Raw genomic sequence first — 23,012 nt, forward strand, 5'->3', positions numbered from 1 at the left:
ATATTTTTAGTAGAGACGGGGTTTCGCCATGTTGGCCAGGCTGGTCTGGTACTCCTGACCTCCAGTGATCCCCCACCTTGGCCTCCCAAAATGCTGATATTACAGGCGTGAGCCACCGCGGCCCGCCCTGATCATTTTATTTCACCCAGTTCTGACATTGTACTTCCTGAAGATCTCTCCCATTCAGCATGTCACCCACTTCCAGGCTACAGAGAAATTGAGAGTGCCAAGGAAGGCTACAGAGAAATTGAGAGTGAGGCAGAATAGCACCTCAAGGACGTTCCCAGCCCCGTCCCCAGGCCTGTGAATGGGTCACCTTAAATGATCAAGGACGTTCCCAGGCCTGTGAATGGGTCACCTTAAATGACAAGAGATTTGCGGATGGGATTAAGGATGCTGAGATGAGAGATTATCCTGATGACCCAGGTGGCCCAAGGTCATTACAGTGTCCTCAAGAGAGGAGGCAGGAGGGTGAGAGTCAGAGAGAAGAGGCTGTGCTGCTGGATTTGAAGATGAAAGACCTCAGCTCGCAACCCGACACCAGGGATGCAAGTGCCTCCAGATGCCAGAAAAGGTGGGAAACGGACTCTCCCCTGGGGCCTCTGGAAGAAGCAGCCCTGCTGATACTTGGACTTTAGCCCAAGTGAGATCGACTTTGGACTCCAGCCTCCAGAAGGATAAGAGAATGTGCTTTTTGTTGTTGTTGTTGTTGTTTTTGAGACAGAGTCTTACAGTCTCTCTCTGTCGCCCAGGCTAGAGTGTAGTGGGGCGATCTCGGCTCACTGCAGCCTCAACCTCCCAGGTTCAGGAGTGTCTCCTGTCTCAGCCTCCTGAGTAGCTGGGATTACATGCATGCGCCACCACACCCAATTAATTTTTGCATTTTTAGTAGAGATGGGGTTTTGCCATGTTGGCCAGGTCTCGAACTCCTGACCTCAAGTGATCCGCCCGCCTCAGCCTCCCAAAGTGCTGGGATTACAGGCGTGAGCCACTGTGCCCGGCCCAAATGTGTAGTGTTTTAAGTCACCCCATTTGTGGGCGTTTGTTACAGCAGTGACCAGATGCTAATATGGGAACTGTCTTTGTCCATTTGCCCTGCTGTAACAAAGTACCATAGACTGGTGGGTTAGAAACAATAGAAGGTTATTTCCCACAGTCCTGGAGGCTGCAAGTCTGAGATCAGGGTGCCAGCATGATCAGGTGCTGGTGACGGGGGTCCTCCTGGTTGCACACCACCTGCTTCTCAGTGTCCTCACATGGCAGACAGGGGCCACAGGTATCTCTTGGTCCTCTTTTATAAGGACACCAATCCCATGCATGACAGCTCTGCTCCATAACCTCATCGCCTCCCCAAGGCCTCACTTCCTAATACCATCACCTTGAGGGGTGGGAATTACAACATATGAATTTGGGGGAGACACAGTAGTTCAGGCCATAGCAGGGACTGGGGGTCTTTTCCTAACCTATCTGAGCCTCAATCTCCACGTCTGTGGAATGAGGACAATGATAATCCCTCCATCATTAGGTCACTCTAAAGATCCATAAGTTGTGCAACAGGTGTCAACTGCTTTGACTGTGGCTGTCGTTCCGACTCTGATGGTCCCGTGGGCCCTCAGGAGGAGCGTCAGCTGGTTTGACTGTGGCTGTCGTTCCGACTCCGACGGTCCCGTGGGCCCTCAGGAGGAGCGTCAGCTGCTTTGACTGTGGCTGTCGTTCCGACTCCGACGGTCCCGTGGGCCCTCAGGAGGAACGTCGGCTGCTTTGACTGTGGCTGTCGTTCCGACTCTGACGGTCCCGTGGGCCCTCAGGAGGAACGTCGGCTGCTTTGACTGTGGCTGTCGTTCCGACTCTGACGGTCCCGTGGGCCCTCAGGAGGAACGTCGGCTGCTTTGACTGTGGCTGTCGTTCCGACTCCGACGGTCCTGTGGGCCCTCAGGAAGAGTGGACGAACAAGTCTGGACTGAAGAGATTCAGAAGGCGCTCGAGATGGTCAATGAAAGTGACTCAGAAAATAAACAGTTGGACAAGTCGCAGGTTGGATGCAAAAATAAATATTATTGTCCTCCTCATCCTTCTTTTGGCCTTCCAGCCCGCCCTCCCTTCTCCAGGCCAAAAAGCTGAGAATAATCACACACACAGGGTTAGGGTGCCTGAGGGTGTTTACTGGGAGCGGAGGTCTTAGAGGCCAGGCCTGGGCTGATCACACTTTTCTGGTGATGCTTTTGGGGGTGGCAAGCTCATAGAGGCGCGGGGACGCCTGGGCCACCAGGGACGCCGGGGAGATGTAATAGGGGTTGTATCCCTCGTTGAGGCCCTTCCGCACTTTGGGCTTGGCCAGGGAGATGATCCGGGGGCTGGCCACCACCTTCTTGGTGACATCCAGCACCTCCCAGCGAGGATCTCGGTCAGGAACGCACTTGTCCGACTGAGCTTTGGGCCCTAGTGGGGGCAGAAGAGGAGGACAGCACTGAAGCTCAAACCTCAAAGCTCCACATTCAGGCTGGGCATGGGAGCTCACACCTGGAATCCCAGCACTGTGGAAGGCTGAGGCAGGCAGATCACCTGAGGTCAGGAGTTAGAGACCAGCCTGGCCAACATGATGAAACCTCGTCTCTACTAAAAATACAAAAATTAGCCGAGCGTGGTGGTGCGTCTCTGTAGTCCCAGCTACTCGGGAGGTTGAAGCATGAGGATGGCTTGAACTTGGGAGGCAGAAGTTGCAGTGAGCCCAGATCGTGCCACTGCACTCCAGCCTGGGCAACAGAGCAAGACTCCATCTAAAAAAAAAAAAAAAAGCTCCCACATTCAAATGGCCTGCTCATCAGCAGAGAAATGGAGAATGAAAATGTAGTCCACTCAGAGAGTGGAATACGACTCAGCCAAGAAAAGGAACGAGGCTCTAGCACCGGCTACAGCGTGGCTGAGCCTTGAGGACAGCACGTTCTGCAAGAGGCCAGAGACACGAAAGGACACACAGTGTGTGACTCCATTTATACGAATGTCCAGGACAGGCCAATCCAGAGTCTGGAAGTGAACGTGTGGGTGCCAGGGGCTGGGAGATGGGAATGGGAAGTGACAGCTGATGGGGACAGGGCTACCCTCTGAAGGCATAAAAAGGTTCTGAAATTGACTGTGGTGGTGGTTGCATAACCCTGTGACTGTACTAAAAGCCACTGAAACATATTTTTTATTTTTATTTATTTATTTATTTATTTTGAGACAGAGTCTTGTTCTGTCGCCCAGGCTGGAGTGCAATGGCATGATCTCAGCTCACTGCAACCTCCGCCTCCCAGATTCAAGCAATTCTCCTGCCTCAGCCTCCTGAGTAGCTGGGACTACAGATGTGCACCACCACAGCCAGCTAATCTTTCTATTTTTAGTAGAGACGGGGTTTCACCATGTTGGCCAGGTTGGTCTTGAACTCCTGACCTCAGGCAATCCGCCCGCCTCAGCCTCCCAAAGGGCTGGGATTACAGGCGTGAGCCACTGTGCCTGGCCTATTTTTTATTTTATTTCATTTTATCATTTTATTTTACTTTATTATTTTATTTTATTTTGAGACAAAGTCTGTCGCCCAGGCTGGAGTGCAGTGGCATGACCTTGGCTCACTGTAACCTCCGCTCCCCGGGTTCAAGCGATTCTCCTGCCTCAGCCTCCCGAGTAGCTGGGGCTACAGGCGCCTGCCACCACGCCTGGCTAATTTTTTGTATTTTTAGTAGAGACAGGGTTTCCCCATGTTGGCCAGGCTGGTCTCGAACTCCTGACTTCAGGCAATCTGCCTGCCTCGGCCTCCCAAAGTACTGGGATTACAGGCGTGAGCCACTGCGCCCGGCCCCATTTTATTTTATTTTGAGGCAGGGTCTTGCTGTGTTTCCCAGGCTGGAGCACAATCATAGCTCACTGCAGCCTCCACCTGACTTGAACTTCTGGGTTCCAGCAATCCTCCCACCTCAGCCTCCCAAGTAGCTGGGGTTACAGTCATGCACTGCCACATCGAGCTATGAAATCTACACTTAAAAACAGGGTGAATTATAAAGAAAAAATATTTCGGCCGGGCGCGGTGACTCATGCCTGTAATCCCAGCACTTTGGGAGGCCAAAGCGGGCAGATCACGAGGTCGGGAGATCAAGACCATCCTGGCTAACACGGTGAAACCCCGTCTCTACTAAAAATACAAAAAAAATTAGCCGGGCCTGGTGGCGGCTGCCTGTAGTCCCAGCTACTCAGGAGGCTGAGGCAGGAGAATGGCGTGAACCCGGGAGGCGGAGCTTGCAGTGAGCTGAGATCGCACCAGTGCACTCCAGCCTGGGTGACAGAGCGAGACTCTGTCTCAAAAAAAAAAAAGAAAAGAAAAAATATTTCAAATGGCCACTGGCAGCCAGGCTCAATGGCACATGCCTGTCATTCCAGCACTTTTGGAGGCAGAGGCAGGAGGATCACCTGAGCCCTAGAGTTTTGAGGCCAGACTGAGCAACACAGCAAGACCCTATCTCTAAAAAAAAAAAAAAATGGCCACAGGTACCTGAAAGGGGGACTCAGAGGGCCACAGCCAAGACAGCTCAAGTCTCCTCACTCTGCTGCCAACCCAGGTGACCCTGGTTCACCCCCTTCTCCAGCTGCTCATGTCATGGTGGTAAGTGGGTCGGGGCAGGAGGCATCTCCTCCCCCTGGCTGGTGTCATGTCTTGCTCCCTGGTGGCTGTCCCTCAGGCACGCGTGGCCCCCTCCTCCTGGTACCCCTTCTCACCATCTCTCCCCCACCCCTTCCTTTATAGCAGGGAGCTGCAGCAGACTGCTTGGAGACTAGGAAGAAAGGTGGCCACCACGTCTGGCATAGCAGCCGGGGCTGTCCTCTACCTTGTCTCTCAGGGCTTCAGGGCCTTTGATTTCTGGGTAAGCTCCCACCTTCTTTCCAAATCCCTCTTTGCGTGGAACCTCTGTGCAAATGAATAAGGGCTACCCACTTCTTGGCAGACCAGCCCTGGCTCTGTGAAGAGGCTCCTGGGGAAAAGAGCGTGGAGTCTCTTCCACTAGACAGGCAGAACCCCACGTGGCACATGGCTGGGCAAGGCCATCTGAATGGAAACTGCAGATGCAGCACTGCCTTAGACCATCCTGCATGCACCCGCGCTCACCACACACACACGTCGTGAATATAAACATCCATACACTGGTGCAGGTGTGAGTGCTTCTCTGGCCCCTGCTCCGCACGCTAATTGTCTCTTCTGCACCTTCTGGGTGGATGCGAGCTCTGCCTGGCAGATGCCCTTGTGCAGGGTAAGGGGGCCAAGCAGTGGGGACTTGGTGACCCTAAGGGGGCTGGAAGAACCGTGCCCAGAACCTAGCCTCCTTTGAACTCCTCTGTGAGAATTTAGTAGGCATCTGGGCTTTGAAACTCTGTTGAGTTTCCAGCATTCCCTAGCAGCAGCAACTGAGCCCACATAGCAAGTGTGAGCACACACAGAGAAACAGCACAGCCACACACTCGCTCTTATTCCCACCACATAACAAGTGTGAGCACACACAGAGAAACAGCCACACACTCGCTCTACCCCCACCACATAGGAAGCGTGAGCACACACAGAGAAACAGCCACACTCTCCCTCTAACCCCACATAGTTCAGTGCACTTCATTTGCTCGTCTGCTTCACGTTTTAAAAATGCTGCTTCCTGGCCAGGAGTGGTGGCTCATGCCTGTAATCCCAGCATTTTGGGAGGCCGAGGTGGGTGGATCATGAGGTCAGGAATTCAAGATCAGTCTGGCCAACATGGTGAAACCCTGTCTCTACTAAAAATACAAATACTAGCCAGGAGTGATGGCAGGCTCCTGTAGTCCCAGCTACTTGGGAGGCTGGAGCAGGAGAATTGCTTGAACCCGGGAGGTAGAGGTTGCAGTGAGCCAAGATCTCGCCACTGCACTCCAGCCTGGGCGACAGAGCAAGACTCTGTCTCAAAAAAAAAGGTGGTCCCAACTATGAGTGGGTGGAAGCCTCAACCCTCCGTCATTCTCTCACACACGCATGCACACGCACAAACACATGCACACACGGATATATATTTGTATGTACATTTGAAACATGGATGGATGTATACATGCGTGCGTGTACCAGTGTATGGATGTTTATACTCACCACGTGTGTGTGTGGTGAGCATGAGTGTGTGCGTGCATGTACCAGTGTGTGGATGTTTATATTCACCGTGTGTGTGGTGAGCGTGAGTGGGTGAGTGTACCAGTGTATCGATGTTTATACTCACCGTGTTTGTGGTGAGCATGAGTACGTGCATGTACCAGTGTATGGATGTTTATACTCACTGTGTGTGTGTGGTAAGGGCGAGTGTGTGCACGTACCAGTGTATCAATGTTTATATTCACCGTGTATGTGGTGAGCGTGAGTGCGTGCATGTACCAGTGTATCGACGTTTATACTCACCGTGTGTGTGGTAAGCGCGAGTGTGCATGTACCAGTGTATCAATGTTTATATTCACTGTGTTTGTGGTGAGCGTGAGTGCGTGCGTGTACCAGTGTATCGATGTTTATACTCACCGTGTGTGTGTGTGGTGAGCACGAGTGTGTGCAGGACAGTGTAAGGCAGTGCTGCATCAGCACTCATCTCTTTCCATTCATTTCACTCATCATTTCACAAATATCAAGGGAATGCATGAAAGAATGAATGAATAAACAAAGAAAAGGCCCCATAAGCGAAGTTAAAAGACAAGACACAGACTGGGAAGAAGTTATCGTGCAATGTGTTCAACAAGGGATTAATAACCATCTTACATAAAGAGCTGCTCCCAATCTACAACCCCAAAACACCAGGCAGCAGGAACCTGGGGAAACGATATAGAAGAGTAAACCTAAATGGCCAAGCAACTTCTCTGGTAGTTCGCACACATTACCCCTGTCGTTGAGGAAAGTGGTTATTCAATTTGTTTTAAAGGACAGGAATGGAGTCAGGCCAACACCCATTTTAAAGCTGCCTTTGTTCCTTAGCGTGGCTCTCTGGCCCCTGCTCTGCACCCTGATTTTCTCTTCTACACCTTTTTTTCCTGCTAGAAAACCCTCTCAAACAACACCCTCTGCTTCCGGACCACACGTCCCTGTGATTTCTGCTTCTCTTTCATGGGGAAGAGTTTCCCTCTGCCCGCTCTAGGCAGAGGTATAAGGTGTCCCCTGGGATTTGGACAGGACATCAGGAAACGCCTAGCCTGAGGCACCTACTTACTGGCCAAGTGAAGGAGGCGGTTATAGTCTGACACATGTGGCTTGGGTTTTGGCATGGGGTCCCACTCTTCCAACAGGGTGGCTGGGGCCTTCGGCTTTGACAACTGGAGGATCCGTGAGCTGGGGACTGCCATTTGGGCTGCCCTGGATACCTGGGACACCTGGAAAGAGAAATAGAGAGAAAGATTACGTGAAACAGTCCATGATGCCTCGTGGGCCCTGGAGCAAAAGGACTCCAGGAGCAACACTAAAAGACACAAGACAGACTGGGAAGAAGTTGGTTTGCAATGTATTCATGAAAGGATTAGTAACTATCATGTATAAAGAGCTCCTCCAAATCAACAACCAAAAAAACCCCAAAAGGGCGGAGCAAATGATACAAGAGACGAACCCTAAATGGTCAATAATCCTGTCTTTTGACCAATGTAATATCAACAATTGTTGGCAAATGTAAATTAAACCAACAAACTATCACTCCATGCTCACAAATTTGGCAACGATGAAAAAGTCTGACATTATCAAGCCCTGGTGAGAGACTCTCATGCATGACTGGAAGGAGAGTAAATTAGTACAGGCAGTTCAGGGAGCAATTCGTCCACTAGGTTCAGATGAACACGCGCAGGCTTGGTAACTGCCACATACAGGGACTCCTGCACCTGACCCGAGGAAGTGGGTGCAGGGATGTTCCCTGCAGCTTAGTTACCACGCACACACCCCCGAAGGAGCCGGGCGCCCGGCCGCTGGGGGCTGCACAAGCTGACTGCAGCATATTCTCAAGAGAGGGCAACCCAGCAGTTAGACCATTTTTTTCTCCATAAATCGGCACAAATTGCTCTAGAAAACAGTGATGAGGGAAAGCAAGAAAGAAGTCATTTATGTTCACGAACACCACGAAACACGACCTAGGGGACAGGTTATGAAAACGATGGCAGTGGGGCAGTGCTAGCCGAGGTGGGAGACCTTGCAGATGTCTCACCCAGAAACTTGGCATTCTTGCTCCCCAAATCAATTCTCAGCAGTGGCTGGCACAGTGGCAGTGCTTTGGGGGGTCGAGGTGGTAGGATCATGTGAGTTCAAGACCAGCCTGGGCAACATAGCAAGACCCCATCTACACACACATTCTTGGCATTTTCCAGAAAACCCATAGTCCACTGAAAGTGTGTTCTTTGATACTTTGCACCAGCCTACACAGAGACTTAGTACTGGGCGGCACTCGGACACCCTTAAACTGGAGCTGGCTTCCCTCCGCTCGCCTCATAGGCATTCTGTTCCCCTTCACCAGGCTGGCTCCCGTACACGTGTGTAGGAGTCCGCCTGCAAAATAACTAAGGAGTAGGCAAAGGACCGCTTCACACGTCTCCCACTTATGCTTTGCTGTAAGAGGAACTGGCCATTCCTGATGCCTCTGGGGAGGGAGGGAGGGAAGGAAGGAGGGCAGCCGCTGAAATGTTTTCTTCCTTAAAAGGGAAGTGGAGGTGTCCGACCCACGCCTAACTAGATGCTCCTGTCCATCCATTCTTGGAGCCTTACCTGAGAGTCTGTGATTGTTGGCTGGTCCTAACTCTGTCTGGAGCCTGCGTGGAGGCAGAGGATGAAATGAAACCATCCCCAAAGGTCACTGTGAAATTTCAGTCCCTTTCTTCTTGAAATTGCTCCCCCATAAAAATCACAGACACATCTCTCAGCAAAGATATCGCGGTGTTTACAATTTAAGCTCCCACTCAGTGATCCGTCTTCTCTTTCCCCGCCTCCCTCCGGCCTCTTCTCTTCCCCCCAGCCCTGAGGCCTCCATGCACACAGCTCAGGCCGGGCTGCTGAGGTGCAGCGACTCCATTTCAGTCCTGCTTTCAAGGAGCCCCAGTCCTGGGGGGGCAGGCCCTGATTCATCCAAACCAACCGCAGAAAGCCGTTCTCCACACAAGTGGGAAAGGGAACATGGACTGCACATGTTGGTATCACGGAACCACTGTTCACTTTTTAGTGTGATCAGTGTTACTGGGATCGTGTTTTAAAATGTCTTTGTCTGTTAGAAATTCCTATTGAGGTTTTATGGGAGTGACGGTGTCACTTTAAACTTCCCAAGGGGGGTCTGAGAAACCACCACAGATGTGACCACACACAGTGAGGGAAATAGAAGTTAATGCCACGCGAAAAACGGCCAAAACGTTTAGGAAAAATCAGATGAACAAACCAACAAACAAGCAAGCGGGCACCACCACCGAGTGCTGGCCCCAATGGGGAGCGCCTGAGCTTCCACTCCCCGCTCGGAAAATGCAAGATGGCGGCCAGGATGGGAAGCGCCTCAGCTCACTCTTCCCACTGGGAGAATGCAAGATGGCGGCCAAGCTAGGGCGCGCCTGGTCTTCCACTCCCCGCTCGGAGAATGCAAGATGGCGGCCAAGCTAGGGCGCGCCTGGGCTTCCACTCCCCGCTCGGAAAATGCAAGATGGCGGCCAGGATGGGAAGCGCCTCAGCTCACTCTTCCCACTGGGAGAATGCAAGATGGCGGCCAAGCTAGGGCGCGCCTGGGCTTCCACTCCCCGCTCGGAGAATGCAAGATGGCGGCCAGGATGGGAAGCGCCTCAGCTCACTCTTCCCACTGGGAGAATGCAAGATGGCGGCCAAGCTAGGGCGCGCCTGGTCTTCCACTCCCCGCTCGGAGAATGCAAGATGGCGGCCAGGATGGGAAGCGCCTCAGTGCACTCCCCGCCTGAAGAACACAAGATGGTGGCCACGATGGGGGCACCTCAGCTCATTCCCCGCTTGGAGAACACAAGATGGCGGCCAGGATGGGGAGGGCCTGAGCTTCCACTCCCTGCTCGCAGAATGCAAGATGGCGGCCAGGATGGGGCACGCCAGAGCTCACTCCCCTCCCAGAGAATGCAAGATGGCAACCAGGAAGGGGATCGCCTCAGCTCATTCCCCACTTGGAGAATGCAAGATGGCGGCCAAGATGTGGAGAGCCTGAGCTCCCTCTCCCCGACCGGAGAACGCAAGATGGTGGCCACGATGGGGCGCCTAACTTCCCACTCCCCACCCGGAGAACGCAAGATGGTGGCCAGGATGGGAAGCGCCTGAGCTCCCACTCCCCCACCTGAAGAATGCAAGATGGCGGCCAGGATGGGGCGTGCCTCAGCTCATTCCCAGCTTGGAGAACACAAGATGGTGGCCAGGATAGGGAAGACCTGAGCTTCCACTCCCTGCTCGGAGAATGCAAGATGGCAGCCAGGATGGGGCGCACCTGAGCTCTCTCTCCCGGCCTGGAGAATGCAAGATGGCGGCCATGATGGGGCACGGCAGAGCTCACTCCCCTCCCACGGAATGCAAGATGGAAACCAGGAAGGGGATCGCCTCAGCTCATTACCCACCTGGAGAATGCAAGATGGCAGCCAAGATGGAGAAAAGCCTGAGCTCCTTCTCCCCGCCTGGAGAACGCAAGATGGCGTCCAGGATGGGGCGCCTGACTTCCCACTCCCCACCCGGAGAATGCAAGATGGTGGCCACGATGGGGAGCGCCTTAGCTCCCACTCCCCACCCGGAGAACGCAAGATGGTGACTAGGATGGGGTGCGCCTGAGCTCCCACTCTCCACTCAGAGAATGCAAGATGGTGGCCAGAGTGGGTTTCATGCACGTCCATGTGAAGAGACCACTAAACAGGCTTTGTGTGAGCAATAAAAGCTTTTAATCACCTGGGTGCAGGCAGGCTGAGTCCGAAAAGAGACTCAGCAAAGGGTGGTGGAACTAACCTATTAGTTCTTATAGGTTTTGGGATAGGCGGTGAAGTTAAGAGCAATGTTTTGCCGGCAGGGGTGGATCTCACAAAATACATTCTTAAGGGTGAGGACAATTACAAAGAACCTTCTTAAGGGTGGGGGAGATTACAAAGTACATTGATCAGTGAGGGTGGGGCAGAAACAAATCACAATGGTGGAATGTCATCAGTTAAGGCTATTTTTACTTTTGTGGATCTTCAGTTACTTCAGGCCATCTGGATATATACGTGCAAGTCACAGGGGATGCGATGGCTTGGCTTGGGCTCAGAGGCCTGACAACCGGGAGAGTCTGAGCTCCCACTTCCCGCCCAAAGAATGCAAGATGGCGTCCAGGCTATGGCGCGCCTGGGCTCCCACTCCCAGCCCAGAGAATGCAAGATGGTGGCCAGGATGGGGAGTGCCTCAGCGCAATCCGTGTCCAGAGAATGCAACATGGCGGCCATGATGGGGCGCGCCCGGGCTCAATCCCCACCTGGAGAATGCAAGATGGCGGCCAGGACGGGGAGAGACTGAGCTCAATCACCCCTCAGAGAATGCAAGATAGCGGCCAGGACGGGGCGCGCCTGAGCTCAATCCCCGCCAGGAGAATGCAAGATGGCGCCGTCACTTTGGACAACCGTTGGTCAGTTTCTTAAAAGTTAGATATACCCAGTAACTGAGAAATTCCAATTCTGGGTATTACCCTGGAGATATGGAAACTTACACCTCCACAAAAAGCTGTATACAGATACTCACAGCAGTTTTTTTTTGTTTGTTTGAGACGGAGTCTCGCTCTGTCGCCCAGGCTGGAGTGCAATGGCGCGACCTGTGCTCACTGCAAGCTCCGCCTCCCGGGTTCAAGGGATTCTCCTGCCTCAGCCTCCAGAGTAGCTGGGACTACAGGCGCCCGCCATCACCCCCGGCTAATGTTTTTTTTGTATTTTTAGTAGAGACGGGGTTTCACTGTGTTAGCCAGGATGGTCTCGATCTCCTGACCTCGTGATCCGCCCGCCTCGGCCTCCCAAAGTGCTGGGATTCCAGGCGTAGCCACCGCGCCCGGCCTATTCACAGCAGTTTTATTGTAACAGTCCTAAACTGGAAGCCACCCAAATACCCTTCAGTGGGTGCCTGGATCGGCAAATTGTGGAAGTGAACCGGCGATGACAAGGAATAAACTACCGACGCGCGCAAGAGTCTCAGATGCAGGGCGGGGGCGGCAGAAGCCGGGTCAAGTCCGCAGGCTGCGGGGTTCAGACTTTCGGAAAAGCAACAGGTACAGGCGTCGAGCGAGGTCAGTGGTTGCCGGCGGCCAGGTGTCCGGCCTGAGCTGGGCGAGAGAGGGGAGCTTTCTGAACACCTGAGATAAGACTGTTCTCATTCCTGAGTGTGAGCTGGAAGCTTTGGGATCCACCCCGGGCTGACGCGCAGGGAAGGATGACCCCTGGGCAGCTCTGAAGACAGCGAGGGATCAAAATAAAGCTGCTCCCAGACAAAGGCAGCCGCCCTGTGCCGCTTGTCCTCCTCCCCGACTCCCAAAGGCAAAGCCTCTTTCTCTGCCGGGTCCCGGCCCGCCTGGCGGGGGTGAGTCGCGGGGGGCACGGGGCACCCACCTCAGACATGGGCATGCTCCAGAAGTTATTACGAATCTTCGGGGCGGCCAGTTCCTTCAGGCGACTCGACGCTCTGTATTCCAGGGAGGACCGAGGAATGGGCCAGACAGGAGTCGTCCTGGGGGAGGTCCCCATTTTAGACCAGCAGCTCGGCGGGGAAGAGGGTGTGTGTGTGTGTGTCTCTTTCCGTGTCTGTGTGTGTGTCTCTTTCCCTGTGTGTGTGTGTCTCTTTCCCTGTGTGTGTCTCTTTCTCTGTGTGTGTGTGTGTCTCTTTCCCTGTGTGTGTGTGTGTGTCTCCCTGTGTGTGTGTGTGTGTCTTTCCGTGTGTGTGTGTGTGTGTGTGTGTGTCTTCCCCAGCTCCTCTGTTTCTGGGGTTAAGAGAGCCTGGGAGGTGTGTGTGTGTGTGTCTTTCCCAGCTCCTCTGTTTCTGGGGTTAAGAGAGCCTGGGAGAGTGGTGGGTTTTGAAAGCGGCTCCAAACAGGGATTCATAAAGAATTTCTAAGAGTTCTCAAGTACAGAGCTACCATCTCCCAGGGTTGTGTCTGCTCAATGTGCAACGTCTACCCTCAGGTCCAGGCCTTCTCCATTCCCTTCTGGGATGGCAGCTCCTCCCAGGCCTTCTCTACACACTTCCATCATCAAGAGCCTGGGGTGAGCACTTGGACCCAAGGGATGAAAGTGTTTGTCCTGAGGTTGCCATGCAAAGCTGGGGAAAGCGAAGGACAGCTGAGCTCCCGGGGCTGTGCCTTCTAAAATCAGGTCTCAGCTATGCCTCTGCCCAGAAATAAAGCCGCATTTCATCGATTCTAAGGCAGGGTCTCCACATTGAACAGGTCTGAGGTTGGGATGCAGCTTACGAGTGCTGCCAGCCAGATGGCGGAAGTGTCATGGCTACATCTGGCTGCATCTGCGTGTGCTCAGATGTAGCTGTTCACGTGCTCTGCACCGCTGCCTCTACAGGAGTTAAGTTTAATTAAAGTTTAAATTGTCTTCAGGTTACAATATGATTTGGCGTTAAAAAGTGCACACAGGCGTGAGAACAGAGTGTGCAACACCCACATCAACGCCTCTGTGTCAGAAGTGGTTCAAAACAGTTGGACACACTTCCGCTGTTTCCTTCAGCTGTGCTTTCCTTCATACCCTGCATAAAGATGGGTAATTATATGTTGTGTCTAAGTAACTAAAGATCACTTTTAACAAGCACAGGGGCTATAAGTGGTAAGAAAGAATTTTGTACATAAAATACTAATGTGTCTTACAATTTCTACCTTTTTTGAATAAACAAAATACAGTCACAATGGTGATAACATCTGAGCACGCACTGTGTCAGGCACTGTGCAAATCCCCTTTCACGGGTGCCCTCCACCACCAGCATTCCACAGCTGGCAATGCGGTTGCAAGCAGCCAAGCAGCCTGCTGGGGATGTGGGCTGGGAAGCAGGCCAGCCCCGTCTGAACACCGACTGTCTAGGGCTGGGACCTGGACCCTTTCCCACGCTGCATCCTGTCAGGGGAGAAAAGGCATTTTTGCCAAACTCCGCCCTCCGAGTACCCACCCAGCCCTCCTTCCCCCACCTGTTGTTGTTGTAATATTCCAGGTAGAATCTCTTGGGCCGAGACAGTTCCTCCACTCGGCGGGACACCGCTATGCAAAATGGGAAACGGAGTCAGTGAACCCCAGTGTAAACACCCTGCGGTTCCCAGGGGCTTCTGCATGTGCAATTCAGCTTTTCATGAGCTTGGGCAGGAGGCTGAATTGGAAGAACTGTGGGCAGAGACAACTGGGGGCCAGACACCCTGCAGAGAGAAGACTTGCTGTCCCTGATTTAGGGACAGTGGGCTCAGAGGCTTGAAGGTCCTTTCTCGGACACCGGATGGGAGTGGCAGGGTTGGAACAGCAGCTCAGCACCATGGCTCCTCAACGGGGCTCAATACAGATCCAGCGACCCACAGGCTGGGAAAATGGGTTTTGTTCTGAAGTTCGTACAAGCCTGGGGTTTCCAGGGGCCTAGTGATGACTGTGGGTGAGGGTCTAAAGTCAGGTACAGCGCAGGGGAGAACTGGATTGTTATTCTCCTCAACGGGGCTCAGTACAGATCCAGTGACCCGCAGGCTGGGAAAATGGGTTTTGTTCTGAAGTTAGTACAAGCCTGGGGTTTCCAGGGGCCTAGTGATGACTGTGGGTGAGGGTCTAAAGTCAGGTACAGCGCAGGAGAGAACTGGACTGTTTATTCTCCTCTATGGGGAACTCTCGAAGTGTCTCATTTGAAGGTATTTATGATACCTCAATACCAAATTCCTCTCAAGAAAAGCATGGAAATCATTGTGGAAGGGAAAGCAAAGGGTCTTTTTGTAAATTCTTGCCCTGATTTGGCCCTATCCTGGAGAGTGTTCCCCACACCCCTCACCCCCAGGACCAGTCTCAGCTCTGGCTCCTCAGAGGACAGACTCCAGTGGGGAGGACAGAGGCTCCGAGGAGATGGGGCAAGGGAGGCCAGAAGTATCTGGATGGGGCGGGGCAGGTTCCCTGGAGGCTGGCAGCCGGGGGCAGGGGTCTCAGCAGGCACAGGCTCCACCTACCGGGCACTGTGATGGTGAGGGTGGTGTCCTCAAGGAACCGCTCGGTCCAGTACACAGAGGGCCTGGAATAAGCGGGCGGCTCAGGGCAAGGGAGGCAGAGAGCCCTGGCCCTGCCCGGAAACAAGCCTGGGTCTCTGCCAGGAGGGTGGCTGAGGGGGATGTGGAGTTGCTGGGAGAGGGATAGGCCAGAGAAGGACAGTGAGGGGGCCAGTGGGACGCGTGGATTGTTGTGAGCAAGGCTGATGTCCAGAGAAGAAGGTAGCTGGGGGAGAAGCATAGCTAAGAAGAGGGCCCAGGGCCATCCCCTGGGAGCAGACCCAGGTCACAAGGGTGGAGAGCCCCACATCTGAGGAGCCCTCCCTGATCCTCCTTCCTGGAGAGAGGAGGGTGGCTGGAGTGAAGGGGTCCCCTGGAACCTGACACGTGTCGCCCAGCATAGGCAGATGGCGGAGACAGCCCTGGACTTACCAGCAGAGACAGAAGTGTAAGGTCATCTTACATGGGGAAATCCAGGCATAGCCCTTACCACAGCATCCCTTCCTGCAAGGAGACAGGGTCCAAGCCCCACTGCCTTTTGCCCTGGGTCTGCCGTTTGATCCCAAACTCCTCACTCTCCTTTGGCCACCGCCCAGAGGGCCACCGAGGGCCACAGTTCCCTAGCCACTCCCGGTGTCCGGCCGCCTCCTTAACTGGCCAACCCCATCTACCCTAAGTTTGTTGGATGTGGTAGCAGCTGGGGGAGGGGAGCCGAGCAGTGGGGACAGGAGGAGCCTGCGAAGGGTGCAGAGAAAGCCCCCCGCGCTGCCGCTATGAGGCCGTGGTCTGGCGTGTCCTCACCTGTCTTTCAGGACTTGCCAGTTTATCTTGGGCTCTGCCAGCTCCATGAGCCTCCTCCGCCGCCTCCTCTTCCTTGCTTTGGCCATGGTGGTGCTGGGGAGCTTCTGGCTGATGGACAGCCGGCTTTGGGAGAATTCCACGTTGAAGTTGGAGCTGCTTTCCCACCCCGATGCGTTTGGGAGCCCAGAGAAGCGTGGGTCTTGCTCAAGTGCCTTTTGTCTGCACTCACCCTGCCCACCCGCCTCTCCTTTCCCTCGAGGGGTCTCTGAGGGAGGACTTTGGCACCACGAAGGCCTGGACCAACCGCAGCTCCACTGCTCGCTGGGTGGAAGACCCGTCCAGGTCACCTGTCTCCCCCGGTCCTCAGCTTCCTCCTCTGTGAATTGGAGGTGAGACCAGCTCCCACCTGGTGGGGCTGTTTTGGTGAGTACTAAGGTAATGTTTACTCATCTCACAGACATTTATCAAGTACCTACTGTATGCCAGGTCCCAGAGGGGCAACCACCCTCTAAAGAGAGCAGCTCCTGCCTCCCAGAAAGCTCACAGACTGTGGGAGGGAAACAGGCAGCAGGTGAAGATGCCAAATGCCAGGACATCTGCCCTGTCCTCGCTTGACGCAGCTTTGGCTGCCACGTTCTCCCCGGAATCCCCCACACCCCGGCTGTTTTCTCTGCAGGTTGGCACAGCCCCGAGAGGACAGGGCCGCCGCTGTGTTCTTGGGTGGCAAACCTCCCTGGGCGGCACGGAGACACGGTGAGAAGGGGGCAGGTTGGGCGTGTGCAGGGACCACGCTGCAGGGAGGACAGGAGCCGAGTCCCAGAGGTATGCAGAGTGTGCGCCTTGCTGGGGACACTCCGGCAACTTGCCCAAAATCGCCGCCCCCAGTGCTGATTCGCTGAAGCGTTAGTTCACCCGGAACGTGTTCCTCTCGACCATTTAAAACTTTTAGCCATGTGTGGTGCTTAGAATGGTTTCAACTTTTGAGTTGGGAGGCTTTTTTTCCCCATTTCTTGTTCTCTCTGTCTGACTTGAGGCCATCACTCGCTAAATTCTGAACTCTGGGCACCTGAACTCAGTCTGCCTAACTCCAAACTCAGCGCTGTTTACTCCACCTCCTGCCACCTGATAGGGGAGTGTCTGCTGGTGTCTGCCTCAGGGCCCAGTGAGGGGCGCTGGCCGCCAACTGACCAGGCCCACACCTAGGCTGACTCAGCAGGGCCAGGAGCAGCGAGCCAGGCCAGTGGCCGGGAACGACCCTTTCACACGCCCAGGGGCCTGCTGCCCTCCCCCCACCGCGCCCAGTCAGGCCGGTTCCCCGGTGCCCACCCGATTTCAGGAATGTCCTCTTCTAAGTCCTTGTCCAGGACTCTCTCCAACTCGGAAAGTGCCTCTTTGGGATCCAGGGTCTCCGGGAACTCCTCCCCGGCCACCTCCTCGGGGGGAAGCTCCGCTTCTGGGTCTTCTGGTCCCAGCTCTGCATTGTCCAGGTCCTGGCGTTCGGGGTCTGTGACCCGCCGGCTCTCGTACACAGAGCTCTGGAGGCCACGGGGGTCGCCGTCCTGCTCCCTTTCCGACCTGCCCGCAGCCTCGGAGCTGGGCTGGTTCCCGAGTGACCTTCGCCTGCTGTCCCCCATGCACCAGTCCCTTCCCAGCCCCCGCGGCCTCACTCCCTCAGCACCCAAATGTGTCTGGTGGCCATGGCAACAGGAGAGTGTCTGCCACGTTCCCCACAGTCCACATTCTAACCTGTGCGCTGTCTCCATTGCTGGTCACCTGGGCTTGTGCTGGGATCAGGACTCAGTCCTGGTGGTCACGGCTCACTCAGGACCTCCCAGGATTGGCTTAGGAAGGAGACCTGAGGGGAACCCGCAGGGGCATCTAGCTATGGCTTCCCTCTCTCAAAAGGAGACACAAGGAAGAGACCGCGTCTCCTGTTCCTGTCCCTGTTGGGCCCGTCTGTAATGTCCAGAGCCCAGGCAGCCTTCCTGTTACCATGAGGCCGGCCATCTGAGGGCAGATGAACTGAAAGGTGGGCCTTTGATGCGGTGGTCGAGCCTCTGAACTTAGCAGCCTTGGAATCCACTCTGTGTCCAGGCTTCTTGTTACTTGAAACAGTAAGTTTCCTTAGTACTAAGTCGTTTTGGCTTGGTTTCCAATTCTTAGCAGCTAAAACTACACCCTAAGTGATACAGACCCTTCCAGCCCCAACCTCTCATGAGAAGTAACTTCAAAATAGGCTGTTCCGATCCTCACAACAAAATAATGGTTATAACTGGAGTATTCCCCAGGCTGCAGCCTTCAGGAATTTCTCGTAGGTCACCAAAGGAGCTGAATCTCCCACCTCTCCCCCTCTGTGCCCCCACCCAGTCTTTCTCCCTTCTGTGCTTGGTGGTTTTCTACTCATCATTGAAGACTCAAGCCTGTCGGTCCCCCATGCAGGGAGAGTCCCTGACCATCCTTCCCTTTTCTGGGCTCCCAGGCCTAGGACCCCCACCCCCACCCCTACCCAGTGCTAGCCCACCCTGAGGACTGCTCTGTCCCTCACCCCTGCCACCAGCGTGGGGCCGGCCTCTGGGCATGGTGACCACTCAGCACGCAAGAGACCCAGTTCATCGACACACACAAAGCCCTCTCCAGCTCCCAGCCCATCCGCAAAGCCCTCTCCAGCTCCCATCCCATCTCCCTGATGTTCTGCTCCCAGACGCAGCCTCGCCATCACCTCTGTCGGGAAAGGGGTCTCTCGGAGGACTCCAGGCAGAAAGGCCCTGGGGAGGATCTGGTCCCATCCAGGAGGCCATGGGAAAATCCCCTTTCTTGGCCGGAAGTCTCCCAAACCCTCACCTTGCACGCTATGATTTACTTTTCTCTCTTAAGTTAAACCTGATCAAGATCTGCGGGTGCCTTTCACAAAGAGATGTTAGGCATTGTTGCCGCTGGAGGGCCTGTGGCCACTGCAGTGTTTCCAGGAGACCTCGTTCAGAGCAGGGTGCCGCACCCCGAGGCTGCTCCCTAAACTCCAGTGATGCGCGGTTCAGGATCTGGCAACCTCCAGCTCGCAGCACCCAGGCCGCTCCCTAAACCTACTCCAGTGAGGCGCGGTTGGGGATCTGGCAACCTCCAGCTCGCAGCACGCAGGCAGCACCCAGGCCGCTCCCTAAACCTACTCCAGTGAGGCGCGGTTGGGGATCTGGCAACCTCCAGCTCGCAGCACGCAGGCAGCACCCAGGCTGCAGGGCGTTTAGCCCTCACGGCAGCCCGTTGTGGAGAGGAGAGGCAGATGAGCACTCCAGGGTCATGGGGAAGCTCCCAGGGCCACGGGGCTGAAGGAGCTGCACCTGGCACCTTCTCGGTGGAGTCAGGGCTGGAGGTCTCTACAGCAGGAGCCAGAGGAGCTCAGGAGCAGGCAGGGACAGCAGAACTCTGCCCACACTCGGGGGAGAGTTGGAGGGTCCGTGTCTGCTTCAAAATCCTGTGGAAAAGCAAGACGTTCACAACCAAGGAAGTGCATGATTTCTGAATGTCGTGTGATGTTGCTTTGAGCAGAAAATAGAGGGGGACGGGGACCGGGCTGTGGGATGTGTGGGGTTCTGACTGCCCGGACCTGGGGCGTCTGCCTGGCAGAAAATAAACCAGGTCCCTACTGTGTTCCTCTCTGCTGTGGCTGCCTTAACACATATCACAAGCAGAGGCTCCAGCAACACTGAGCAATTACCTGGCCATCCTGGGCTCAGAAGCCCAGCATGGATCTCACTGGACTCAAGTCACGGTGTGGGCAGGGCTGGCTCCTGCAGCCTTCAGGGGAAGGCCCATCTCCTGCTCATTTGGTGGCCACAGAGTTCAGTGCCTTGTGTTCATAGGACTGAGATCTGTGTTCTTGCTGTGTGTGTCAGCCGGGGGCCCTTCCCAGCATTGCTGCATGTGTCAGCCGGGGGCCCTTCCCAGCATTGCTGCGTGTGTCAGCCGGGGGCCCTTCCCAGCATTGCTGCGTGTGTCAGCCGGGGGCCCTTCCCAGCATTGCTGCGTGTGTCAGCCGGGGGCCCTTCCCAGCATTGCTGCGTGTGTCAGCCGGGGGCCCTTCCCAGTGTTGCTGCGTGTGTCAGCTGAGGGCCCTTCCCAGCACCCAGAGGCCACCGCTCTTCTCGGTCCTGGCCCCTCGCTCCATTTTCAAAGCCAGCAACGGCCAGTCAAGCCCCCTCACGTGGATGCTCCATTGGCACTCATCTCTGAGCAGGGCTGGGAAACCCGCCTGGTTATTACGGAAACAGGTGATTGAAGGTCAGCCTGGATAAGCCGGGTGCTCTGACCCTCCAGGTCTGCAACCCCAGTCCCACCTGCAAAGTCCATTTTGCCACATAAAATAACGTGCTCCCAGTGTCAAACGAGCACATAGAGACACATTTTTACGTAAGACGTTTTGTTTGGGAAAATAGATAAAAACAGAATTGCAGCCGGGCACGGTGGCTCACGCCTGTAATCCCAGCACTCTGGGAGGCCGAGGTGGGTGGATCACGAGGTCAGGAGATCGAGACCATCCTGGCTAACATGGTGAAACCCCGTCTCTACTAAAAATACAAAAATTAGCTGGGCGCGGTGGCGGGCGCCTGTAGTCCCAGCTACTCTGGAGGCTGAGGCAGGAGAATGGCATGAACCCGGGAGGCGGAGCTTGCAGGGAGGCGGAGTTTGCAGTGAGCCGAGATAGCGCCACTGCACTCCGGCCTGGGCGAAAGAGCGAGACTCCGTCTCAAAAAAAAAAAAAACAAAAAAAAACAAAACAAAACAGAATTGCAATTTGGGGTGTGCACACAGACCGGGAGGTCTTCGGTATACCTGCAGCGGGAACAGGAGGTTGGGGCTTTTACTAGAAGCAGCAATGTTGCGAATCATTTAGAAAGAAAGCTCACAAGAACTGGAAGTTTTGGGAGCTGGTGAGCTGACTGGGAGGGAGGTGGGGGCAGAAGGCGTCTGGTGAACTCTGACTGGGAGGGAGGTAGGGGCAGAAGGTGTCTGGTGAGCTGACTGGGAGGGAGGTGGGGGCAGAAGGCGTCTGGTGAGCTCCGACTGGGAGGGAGGTGGGGGCAGAAGGCGTCTGGTGAGCTGACTGGGAGGGAGGTGGGGGCAGAAGGTGTCTTCTTTTCGCTGAGGTCACTTCCACAGCTCCGAGGTCAAATTGGCTTTAGGGTCACGGCAGGCTGTTTCAGGCGCTGGCCTGGGCAGGCGCGTGCATCCGATTGCTTTTTCCCTGGTCTCTGGACTGTCGCGTTGGGTAACTCCCATCCATATCATCACTTTCACACCAGGTTCCAGGGATGAGGATGTGGACACCGCTGGGGATCACTATTCCTTGTCACACCTACCTCATACCACACACAACATCAGCCCTCAGTGGGTATGGATGTGAAAGCTGAAACACAACTTCAAAACTTACAGAAAAAAATGAATGTGACCATGCTTTTGCCCTCCAGGTAGGGAGTAATTTTTTTAACAAGACATGTAGAGTGCTAATCATACATGACCAATAAGTCGGCCATATTAAACTTAAGCCTGATGTTCAGGACTCCTCAAAAAAGTGGAAACAGAAGTCACGAATGGGAATGCAGCATTTGTCACATTTATAATTGATTAGTACCCACCATGAGTAAATAGCTCTTATATATCAATAAGAAAATAGATGAGTGCTGGCCGGGTGTGGTGACTCACGCCTGTAATCCCAGCACTTTGGGAGGCCAAGGCAGGCGGATCACAACGCCAAGAGATAGAGACCATCCTGGCCAACATGGTGAACCCCATCTCTACTAAAAATACAAAAACTTAGCTGGGCATGGTGGCGCGCATCTGTAATCTCAGCTACTTAGGAGGCTGAGGCAGGAGAATCACTTGAACCCAGGAGGTGGAGTTTGCAGTGAGCCAAGATCCTGCCACTGCACTGCAGCCTGGGTGACAGAGTGACACTCCTCTCAAAAAAAAAAAAAAAAAAAAGAGCAGAACTGTAGTGATAAGCAGATGTAGGAGGTGGAACAGAACCGTAGTGATTAATAAGCAGACGTAGGAGGTAGAGAAGAACCTTAGTGATGAGCAGATGTAGGAGGTGGAGCAGAACCTTCGTGATAAGCAGATGTAGGAGGTGGAGCAGAATCGTGATGATGAGCAGATGTAGGAGGTGGAGCAGAACCGTGGTGATGAGCAGATGTAGGAGGTGGAGCAGAACCTTAGTGATAAGCAGATGTAGGAAATGGAACAGAACCGTAGTGATAAGCAGATGTAGGAGGTGGAGCAGAACCTTAGTGATAAGCAGATGTAGGAGGTGGAGCAGAACCTTAGTGATAAGCAGATGTAGGAGGTGGAGGAGAACCGTAGTGATTGATAAGCAGATGTAGGAGGTGTTCCTGTTGCTGGGACTGTGGCAGGAAGTGGTTGATCACATTCTTATTCTCCGGTTGGGTAATGAGCTCATGGTTGAATCGTGAATGGGCAAATGAATGGGTGGATGGAAATAATTATGGTTCACCTAATTTTATGCCCCTAAAGTCCTTGCAAAAGAAAATGGAAGGAGGAGAGAGAGGAGAAAGGGGAAGAAGTCGCAGTCAAATTCACTCTTGCCAGTCTCTAAAATGGCAGATTCATTTTGAAACAACTCCAAATTAAGCCTACAGAGGGAAGGCATGGCTGATTCTGCTGAGCACCTATTACAGCTTCGGCAGCATACCACGTTTCGGTCCACAACAGTTGTGTAAGATTGTGATGGAGCTGGAAAGTTCCTATTGCCTAGCGAGGTCACGTCCTAGCACAGAACGCAGAATCACGAAGAATGACAAATGCCCGCAGTCAACTGCTGGCCGTGCTGCCTGTCATGCAGCAACACACAACGGAAGCACACCCTTCTCCTGTTCCCAGTGGTCAGAGCCACCCAAGTGGGGCTGTGGGCCCCCAGCACTTCTACTTCAGGATGGAGACCCCCTGCTGCCTGGCCCCCTCCCCAGGCCCGCCAGGCTAGTCCCCTCCCCTGTCCCTCTC

At 54.3% G+C, this 23,012-nt stretch overlaps 1 protein-coding gene across 4 annotated transcripts; it reads right to left on the minus strand.

The window, feature by feature from the left end:
* Positions 1-2,036: 2,036 nt before the first annotated feature.
* Positions 2,037-17,691, minus strand: SPMAP2 (sperm microtubule associated protein 2). 4 transcript variants are annotated; one of them, XM_054473587.1, is made up of 9 exons: positions 17,328-17,691; positions 16,002-16,124; positions 15,633-15,704; positions 15,165-15,226; positions 14,160-14,229; positions 12,586-12,703; positions 7,224-7,383; positions 2,295-2,439; positions 2,179-2,260 (listed from the first exon to the last, which is right to left on the minus strand). In XM_054473587.1, exons 1-9 carry the CDS (start codon positions 17,633-17,635, stop codon positions 2,179-2,181), a joined length of 1,140 nt encoding a protein of 379 aa, XP_054329562.1. In that variant the 5' UTR covers positions 17,636-17,691. The 4 variants fall into 4 exon arrangements, with proteins under 4 accessions (XP_054329560.1, XP_054329561.1, XP_054329562.1 ...); XM_054473585.1 differs by having other exon boundaries at positions 2,037-2,439; XM_054473588.1 differs by lacking the exon at positions 15,633-15,704 and having other exon boundaries at positions 17,328-17,685.
* Between the last annotated feature and the right edge of the window lie 5,321 nt (positions 17,692-23,012).

This window comes from Pongo pygmaeus, chromosome 20 (genome assembly GCF_028885625.2).
Source record: "Pongo pygmaeus isolate AG05252 chromosome 20, NHGRI_mPonPyg2-v2.0_pri, whole genome shotgun sequence".
NCBI lineage: Eukaryota > Metazoa > Chordata > Mammalia > Primates > Hominidae > Pongo > Pongo pygmaeus.